Source organism: Copidosoma floridanum, unplaced genomic scaffold, assembly GCF_036245765.1.
Source record: "Copidosoma floridanum isolate Cflo_tuat_1 unplaced genomic scaffold, Cflo_Japanese_pri ptg000001l, whole genome shotgun sequence".
Taxonomy (NCBI): Eukaryota; Metazoa; Arthropoda; class Insecta; order Hymenoptera; family Encyrtidae; genus Copidosoma; species Copidosoma floridanum.
The window spans coordinates 4,720,001-4,729,804 of NW_028321878.1; the positions used below are offsets into that span (position 1 = coordinate 4,720,001).

Here is a 9,804-nt window from a genome sequence, read left to right on the forward strand (position 1 = left end):
AGCTACGTTTTAGATGAAATTTGCGTATGTAGCATGAATAATACAGATTCCTATTTAGGTAACTTTAAGTGCAATGTCTTTTCGTATATTGTTTAAGCATCATCAAAAAACGTCGTCTTTTACTACATTTTGTCGCGTAGTTTTATTTACAGTAAATAAATCATGGAAAATGTCCAAAGTCAGCTCGAATAATTTTTTTTATTTGTTCACTGTACGTCATAATTAACGTATCAAAGTAATCTTTGGTTCATTTATGCTTAAAAAATATCAAAAGAAATGATTAAACAGTATTTCCGAGGATGAAAAAGATGTGGTAACGTTCTTTTTTGTCATTTAGCAGGGTTGTACAGATTTATTTCAAGCTTTGTTATTCTAATTATGAATTTACATACAATTTAATTTATTATTACTATTTTTTTTTTAGTTGGTGCTATAATTTAGTGATTGTCAGCTAAAATTTTCTTTTTCGGAAATTCATTTGGTCTGAAATATTTTTTTACTTTAGTGGAATGTACTTAACGATCAGTTTGTATCGTTTTTCAATTTGTCATGGTCATTATTTCTGAAAAAGAGTAACTAAAATTTTGGTTATTGTAATTATAAAGGAGAAACTGACTAATGAATAATTTTGTACGATATTAGGGCAGTTTTAGTATGACTATAGTTGAATACTATAATTAAATTCTCGCTTTAAAAAAAAAAATAAATAAATAAAATAATAAATACGAGTATTTCGGATATAAGCTCAGTTGTACGCTTATACAGTTGATGAAAATTCATTGGTATATATGATTTTCAGTTCTAGGATTGCGTCTTTCGATTTTAGAAGATAAAATTCATCAGCAATTTTTAAAATTCACTGTTATCGCGCAATTAATTATTGAGGCTTGGACTGTAACGGTATACGAGATAAATCAACTTATAAAACAAATTCATAAACATTCAAAAATTAAGTTCAATATCTTCCGTAAAAACTAGCTATGATGCTTTAATTTGTTCAAGACAAAATAAATAATTACTTCACTATCTGTTTAGCCAATAAGTGAAAATCATGAAAGGGAAAAAATAATTTTTAACAAATTACGCCTGTAACAAGAAATAAATAATTAAGTTTCATTTTTGAACTATAACTTTCAAATACAAGTTATAGCATACTTGTGTATGATAAAAATGCCATTGCAATATCTCGAGGTTAAACTGCAAATGATGGTAAATAAAGTATATTTGCTGGTAAAACTGATTGATTTTTTTCTATCCTTCGAAATTTTTTAACATTTGCAGGATTTGAAATAAAAATGGAAATATATATTCAAATGAACATGTATTTTGACTTTTATAAATCTTGCCATTTCAGTAATTTCGATACAATAACTGTACATTTACATATGATTCTTGGGAAGTTTACAAAACACTCAATGTAAAAATTAACTTTCTGTTTTGAAACTAACTGTGAAAGATAATATGTTTCAAACACAATATTAACGTAAAATAATAACATTTTGACTTTATAATAATACACAAATATGGAATAAAACAGTTTAAAGTTAGAAAAGTTGTGAAAACCTCTAGAGCAATCATAAAACAATTTACAATTGCGATTGCAAAAAAATGTTTTCAACTCCTAAATGATTTATACATTTAAAAATAATGCGATGGTTCGTCTAAACACGCACGCATATATTACCTGAATTTTACAATAAAAAAAAGAATATTTTGGTGTATAAAAAGAAATACGGAAAAAATGATCTCACCCGATATTCCTCGATTACATAAAATACTTTCGATACTTTCATCGGGTGAAGCGTATCCGCGAATTCGAACGTTGTTGGATTTTGGTGCATCTCATTCAGAGGTGTAAACGAATAAATACAAACAATTACGCAAATTTTACTTTTTATCCTTCTCCTCCTCTGTAGTGATCTCCTTCTTAACTAAAACTTTATTGTCACACTTTTTGTCCTTATCATATTCGGTAGGCTCTTTTTTTATAGTAACTTTATTGTCGCTCCATCGAGTATCACCCTTAGATTTGCACTCAACTTGTGCACCGTTCACTTGTTCGGCATTGACTTTTTCGTCTTGAATTTCAACAACTTCGACTCGCTTTACGTCGCTTTGCATATATTTTGACGCGATATGATGTATACTCTTTAATGAAGCGAAATATGCATGTGATTCAGTCTGAAAATAAAATATTTTTACTAGTACGATACGATCGAAGAAATGGGTACACGAGGAAAAAAATCGATTTCGCATTCAACTTACCGTTACTTTCTTCAATTTATCATCTGCGGTTCTCAGTCTATCTTTGTATAACTTCAAGTCGTCAGAAAGATCTTTAATATTACTACTTTGTTTGGTCGACTTATCGCTTAAAGCAGCCAATTCACGTTGCAGTTCCATCATTCGTGTCTCTGTGTCAACACGAGCGCTTTCCGACCTTTGTAATTGACTAACAAGTTTCTGTACATCTAGTAATGAACCTTGGAACATTAGGAAACCTTCTGGTACTGACTGATTTTCTGATTGCTCCAAAGAACCTTCGCCTCTTGCTCTCTTGGAAGCAGGACCACTCCCAACAAATACTGGCAATAACTTTTTGTTTCCTGATTAATCCAAATATAATATTAGAAAACATTTCGATAGTTAAAACTGTTGTAAGAAGTGATGGTACGTACCCAGAGCGAGAGACTTTAGAACTTCTTCTTCGTGGTCTGCTTTGGCAGTATTTCCGTCTTTCTCGCTATCATCTTTTTTTATGTCTTTAGAATCTTCCTCTTTCATTTTATCAGTTAATTTTCTGTAATGTAAAGAGTCTCGTGTTACGACTTTTTGAACAAGTTTTCGAACTTGAGCGCGAGATAAATTCAGTCCTAAGGTGTAAATTAATTCCTCAATATCTTTATCAAAAATGTAGCCACAATGAGTTTGGTCGAAATACACAAAGGCCAAGAGAAGATATGGGTCCGACGTGAAGAGTCTAATTTTTTTCCTTTTTCCATCCTTGTCTTTATCTTTTTTTCCGTCTTTTACAGAATCATCATCCTATTAAAATATAATTTTTTTTTATTGAACAATTTTCATGTATATTACACCTTATGATCAAAAACTTACGTCAGACTCTTCATCATCGTAGTCATCATCATCTTCATTTTTATCCTTATCCTTTTCGTCACTTTTGCTTTTGGCATCTTTATCATCCTTCTTGTCTTTACTGTTGTCACTTTTTTTCTCATCTCTCTTGTCATCCTTTTTGCTTTTTTTGTCATCATCTTTCTTTTTATCGTCTTTCTTGTCTTTTTTTCGGTCGTCCTCTCTCTCCTTTGGTTTCTCAGGTACGGCGTACAAGGATCGATATATTCTAAAGCCAAAGTCGCGCATTAGCATTTCGTTGAAAAGCTCAGCAAACAGAGATACCTCGAACGAGTGTTCCTTTAATTTTAATTCATTTATGAATAAATGAGAAGATTAAAATATAAACAGATACTTGTGTATTTGTAAATTACCTTTGTATCTTCTGGTCTGTAATCTAATAAAACGCTAAGAGACATACACGTGCAGTCGAATTTTCCACTCTTGGCCGTTCTTGACGGATGGACTATTATCTGAGGATTATCCGGGAAATTGTATCTTTTCTCCATAAGCAGTTTTTCCCTATCATAAACCTTTTTCTTGTCCTCGTCATGCTATTTACATAATTTGTTTGAAAATCACATTATTTATTAATAAACGAAAATATTTCAACGTGTAACTTACTTCTTTATCTTTGGACCGCTTTTCATCTTTTGGTTCTTCTTTAGGTGATGGTGTACTTTCTTTTTCATTCTCTTCAATGTCTTCGTGTCTACCCTCCTCTCTGGCCTGCTCTATTTTCATAGCTTTAGTTAGTCTAGCTTGAAGTTGAGACTTTAGGCCCTTGGAGCTTAAATTACGAGCGCTTAATTCCAGGCGTAAATCATTTACCTGTCAAAAGTTAAATTTAATGTAAGAAAAACAGGCTGCCTTTTCTTCCACTTTCCAAACCGAAAATATTTTTCAACGCTTACGTTCATATTTTTTGGATCCAGTTCAGAATAATGGGTGGGGTCCTTTTTCTCCGTGACCAAGTCGTCCTGAAAAAGAAAATATTCTATTAGTCTCGTTTAGATAAAACTTATCAATAACTACTACAAAACTGAAGCAGCTCCTATGATCAAACGACTCTACCAATCTTTTTTTCAGACATACATTCGTTGTATACACACAAGCATACTTTAGCATTATTAGAGTACTATTTTATTGTAAGTATTTAAACGAAGACGAAATGAATCTCCGCTCACGATGTGGACGTTTTTACACACACGGATACTGAGAAATACAGCTTAGACTCTCGAGTTTCCTGGTTCTTGGTGTCGGTGTTGGGTTTCATATATTATATAATTATTAACTATTGTGTAAGCAAATAGATAGTAGTAGGAAAAAATGCAGGAACAGAGTAAACGATTTTTTTTCTGAGTTGTCTCTTTAAGTTGACAATAAAGTCTGTTTTAATCCTTTTTTTAAAGCTCCGATCTGAAATCTTTCTCAGCTGCAACTTTCCCGAGTAAGACTTGTTCACTCGCTTGTTTGAGATAACGACACTACCACAGGCTCGTAATTCGTAATAACCGTGCAATGTCATTGATCAGTTTATTCAATTCAGAATTATGCATCTTTTGTACGATGTTCACAAAGTTGCAATTTTTTTATAGCAACTGTATAAAAAAACAAATGTTAAAATTATTTTGCGATCAATGAATAGGCACAGTTGTTCAAGTAAAAAAAAGGCGTCAGTTTAGTAGTGGAAACAAACGGCTGCACGGATAAGAAGTAGTAAACAACAGTAACAATAGACATACAGACAAGATATGGAAGAAGGTATACAACTATACGTAATAAATATAACGAGTATGTATGAATATCAATAATAAATAATCATAGTATAATAGTAGAGTAGAGTAGTGATGGTAATAGAGTAAGGTAATAGTATAAGTAAAAGTGGTAATGTATGTGGGATGATGAGATAGAGGGTAGTGCCTTTTGATTAGCAACGCCTGCGACAGCAGCAGCCTCATCAGTGGCATTCTCGGCCTGTGCACCACCAGCAGAAGCAGCAACAGCAGCAGTGACAGCAGCAGCAGCAGGAGCAGAATTGTCCGTATTGTCAGTAAGATTCTCGTTGGGCGCGGCTTGACGCGCCAGCTTACGCTCCAGCTGGCGCTTGTAGCCGAGTTGCAGGCTATCCCATTCCAGCCTGGTAGGCACACAGCGCCATACATCTGGGAGAAATAGTATGACGGTTTCAACGCGAGAGGGGACCACCCGGCCGGACTTGTGGCTCGTCTCTGCGCGCCTGTAGTAGAGCTCCAAGAAGCGGTACCTGCGCCGCAAGGAACAAAAACAAAACAATACCAACATTCTCTCTCTCTCTATTTCTGAAGTTTAATGCCTATGCTTCTTTCCTCTTAATCTTTTATCGCGTTTCTCTCGCAGTCTTTTTATGTTTTTTATTTTAAAAAATAAATAATAATAATAATAATAGTTATTATGCTTAAAAAGCACAACCAAGGTCTTTTGAAAAAAAAAAGTGGAAGCTTTAACGATCCCTTGTCTGGTCTGCGTGCAGCAGCAAATGTGTGTTCACACAATAGAGAAACCATCGACGTAAAACAGAAACAAAAGTAGTATACAACATATATCAATTTAGTAAAAGTAATAGTAATAATAACTATAATGGTGATAATAAATAATAATGTAGTTGGTGAGATTTTTTCACAAGCCCGAAGAATTAAAGCTCTGGTGACTGGCTGCTCTCTCTTTCTGTTTGGTGATCTCTCGCTCGTGGCTAGTACGTGAGTACGTGAGCGATTCTTTCTCCAGCTTTTAATATTTTATACTTAGCTTAGCGAATAAGATTCATTGTAGCCCAATTTTCAAGTTACACGCGAATTTTTGGTCCTTAATTAATAATCGTGATGAAAACAATGCATTTGTTAAAATTACGGAAGAATGAGTTTTGAGTTATCACATTTAAAATCACTATACTTGTGAGAAATATTATTGGTATTTCCAATTAATTAAGGATAGCCAAAGTATATATAAATTTAACGCGTGTGTAGTCTATTATACACTATAATTTTGTTTTCAATTTTTATTTAACAAACAAAAAATAAATAAGTAAATAAATAAAACAAAATGATGAGAAAATTTTTTACAGTGAGTTATGCATGAACCCCGTTGCTCGATTAGTAATTAGCAAAGTGAAGGAAATTCATGTAATATTCATAAGTTCATACCATTGAGTGCAGTTGGATAAATCAATTCCAGTCAAAGCCTTGCACGTTCTAATTGCAGTTTTAATGAGGACAGATGGATCCTTTTCGGGGTTTGGACCATCAAGTGATGGACTCCATGGACCACCTATTGCCATGGTTTCGTTTTTTCCGCGCAACCCGACCAAAAAATTGATCAAGCGTGTGGGGTGGATGTAGTCACGATCGTCGCTTCTGTCTTTTTCCTCGGCTAGGCCGCAACATCGTCTATATATTTCTTCCATAGCCGGCATGGAAATGAGCATGACCTAAGAAATGTTTTTAAATTATTAAATAAATTCAAAAACTTTTTATCAACTTATAATTTATAAAAATAATCCAACTTTGGCTGAGAATAAGTAATCAGCATCAGGAGGTTCCAGTACAGCTGTGTTTTCATGACAAGAATCAACTTCCTTATGCATGACGTGGAAGGAACAAGGTTTGTTCAAAGTGAATGGCATGTGCGGCGGAAAGGCGTCCACCCATCTGAAATTGGTGCAAAAAAAGTCACTGGGAACGTACATGTTTTGGTAACGTCGTTTGATTTCCAGAACGTCAGCTTCTGGCCTGCATAAAGAAATAATCAAAGGGTTAATGACACTTATAGATCCGAATAAATGATGCAAAGTAATATACCACACTTACAAATCGAGAGCTATCTTTGGTATTTGTACCATGTACCGGGGAACTACTCTGGTTCTTCTTCGTGGTCTCGGCGATTTACTTCGTCTCGTCCTTGATGGACTGCGTTCTTCTTTTTTTTCTCTTTCTCTAATCCTATCTTCTCTTCGTCTCTTTCGTTCAATTTCTTCATCGTCTCTTCTGTCTCGGGGGGATCTGTCTCTAACTCTTCCAGCCTTGTTCCGATTCGTGACCAGTGCCGTGGGAGTCGTATTTGTGGCAAACCTAATGTAATTTTGATGAAATATGATGTTTTTCATTGCGCTATAGATTGTACAGAAATATTTAATCGTACCTGTTATTTGCTCCATCAGTAGGAGGTGGAACAGCATTGTAAGTTCCGGACGTTCTAGTAGGTTGAGTTTGTCTAGGAGTCGAGGGTGCTGGTTGTGATGTGGTAGTGTTATTTGTGTTTCCCATGGGAAGCACTTGTATTCTAGTTGCATTCCATTTAAATGGCATATTGGGATTAAAAGATGCTTCTACCAAAACGCGATCACCAACTGATGGGAAAGGACCTTTGCCACAGGCACTAAAAAAATTATTTCAATTAATGAGAATATTTCTCATATATCTCATAGTTTTAACTGTGCCAAAGTAATAACTACCTAGTTTGGAAAAATACATCTTCATCCACGAATCCAAAGTTATCATGGATTTTGGTAACTGTTCCTGTAAATACTCTCTGCTTTGTGGAAGAAGGAGGTACATTTTGCTGAACCTGCTGAGTAACTCCAGCCACTGATTGTGTGAATGCATTGGTATTTAGAGTTCTTGGAGTAGGATATGAAACTGTAGCGACCTGTGGATACAACTGTCCAGCTATACCAGATGGTATATTTGAACTTATAGTTGCCATTGACGCCATTGTTATGTTTTGCTGAAATTTTATTAATAAATTATTGAGCTCGAAAAATCATTGGTTCCACAAAATGATAACCAACACATACTTGCTGTAAGCCTAAACTCTGTTGGTACACTTGTTGGTTGGGCTGTTGATATTGAACCATTGGTTGTCCACCCATACCACCCATAGCTTGACCCAGCATTTGTTGCTGTATATTTTGTATTCCTTGTCCTTAAAGACAATGGACATATTTTATTCACAGAACACATTATGTTAAATGCCACACATATAATGATACAAAATTAAGTAAAGTCTGATCAGTTATCTCAATATCAAGCCAGTTTATGATTCTTTAAAAAGCGTTTTAGTCTAACAAAAAAAAAAAAAAAAAAAAAAAAAAATAGCAACAGCCTGCATACATGCACACAAAAACACTCACTGAAATACATAATCTATAGCTCTTTAATTTGATTTCACGGTTATATTAACAATTTCCCAAAGACATCACTGTAGGGCAAGTCAGCTGTGCAATGCACTTGTGCCCATGTCACATTTACCCTAAAATAAACTTCCTAACGCTGACAGAAGATTGATCAACCCCAGATTTGCCTATTAGTCGGTGTCATTGATCTACCTGCTTTCTCTCTATTTCTAACTTTCCCTCTCCACTCGATAAACACCTCTAAATTTTGCCGAGATTCTAAATTTAACGCACTAGGCTTGGTAGCTGAAGCGAGCTTACACCAATTCCTATCATGAATCTCTCGTGTTGAAGTGTAGGGATTGCACCGGCACATTGTTTTACCTCTCACGCGGAACGCGTAGAAAATCAGAAAGTAACAGTTTGATTAATCCATTGGGTAGTGGTGTATAAGTACTGATAAGACTCACCAGGATTGCGAACCCAGGGCGGATTCTTGCCACCGCCAAAGGGTGATATGTTACTCATGACTTGATTATATAGTTACTCCTGTACACGGGGGAGTGGTCTTCCGCACCGGCGATACACCCAGACTTTGGTGCGTACCTATATATTCTCAAATCTTGTTGGGAATGTATAATATAGACATGGACGTCTATTTATCTTCTCCTCTCCGTGTTGGTGTCACTCAACTCACAGTTCACTCACAGTACAGCGTCTTTTACACCAGCGCCATGTTTTCTTGTTGTACACGAGAGACGATGAGAGACGGAGACGGAGAGTACGGAGGCCCGGTCACGACATCTACGAGTGCACAAAAACACGTGTACGAGTGCACGAAAGCGCGCACACAAGTTGCAAAGCAGACGGTTTTTATCTCATTTAATTTACTAAAGTACAGCTTATAATTGTTACATTGTTACATGGGAAAGAGATTTGTTCGAAATATGTATACTTATATAAACTTTATAGGTACATATTTACTTTGAAGGCTGTATTCCGCAAATGCTACCAGCAGTTCAGTTACGTAGGTCGTGGTAATGCCGCATATGGTCAGACGGCGCTAGCGTCAGCCTGCAGGCTGTTGTACATGTATACTAAACTGTCTAAACTGTCGGTGTAAATTTGTGGTGTCAATTTTTGGGTAATAGATAAGATAACTCTGCGCTTCAGCAGAGTTTAAATTAGTCGTACTTAGTTCATAGTTCAAATCCCAATATACTTACGGCAGAGAGGCGGAAATAACGTTGTTGATTAGTATATCTATAGGTACAATGTGGAAACTAGTGAGCTTCCTTTTAAAGCTCACTCCTAAGTCCTAGACGTCCTAGTCCTGTGAAAGACTGAAAACTTGAGCTTACATATAAAATTGACCGACGATATGGCACAAAACGCTGATGCGAACTCACCTATACCTATATATTGGCAGAACAATAAAACGACTGACACCAAACATTTACTTCTTTGTCTTGAACTTTATTTGTATAATTTTGCTATTGAACACAGGAAGGAAAGACTGATAG

General features: G+C 35.3%; 1 protein-coding gene across 3 annotated transcripts; it reads right to left on the bottom strand.

The window, feature by feature from the left end:
• Positions 1-1,191: 1,191 nt before the first annotated feature.
• LOC106635711 (cell division cycle and apoptosis regulator protein 1) lies at positions 1,192-9,241 on the bottom strand. 3 transcript variants are annotated; one of them, XM_014347794.2, is made up of 15 exons: positions 8,752-9,241; positions 7,964-8,091; positions 7,622-7,893; positions 7,309-7,545; positions 6,978-7,238; positions 6,674-6,899; positions 6,315-6,598; positions 5,056-5,398; positions 4,047-4,112; positions 3,757-3,963; positions 3,507-3,686; positions 3,115-3,432; positions 2,679-3,045; positions 2,266-2,606; positions 1,192-2,181 (listed from the first exon to the last, which is right to left on the bottom strand). In XM_014347794.2, exons 1-15 carry the CDS (start codon positions 8,807-8,809, stop codon positions 1,888-1,890), a joined length of 3,582 nt encoding a protein of 1,193 aa, XP_014203280.2. In that variant the 5' UTR covers positions 8,810-9,241; the 3' UTR covers positions 1,192-1,887. The 3 variants fall into 3 exon arrangements, with proteins under 3 accessions (XP_014203280.2, XP_089452672.1, XP_089452708.1); XM_089596546.1 differs by having other exon boundaries at positions 7,958-8,091; XM_089596582.1 differs by lacking the exon at positions 8,752-9,241 and adding an exon at positions 8,300-8,330.
• Positions 9,242-9,804: the final 563 nt, after the last annotated feature.

Excerpts from the sequence above, each read along its gene's own strand:
- LOC106635711 (XM_089596546.1), bottom strand. The coding sequence starts at position 8,809 with ATGAGTAACATATCACCCTTTGGCGGTGGCAAGAATCCGCCCTGGGTT. Across the intron at positions 7,546-7,621 it reads GATGTATTTTTCCAAACTAG|TGCCTGTGGCAAAGGTCCTT; the intron begins GTAGTTATTACT and ends TAATTTTTTTAG. Across the intron at positions 3,046-3,114 it reads ACGATGATGAAGAGTCTGAC|GATGATGATTCTGTAAAAGA; the intron begins GTAAGTTTTTGA and ends ATATTTTAATAG.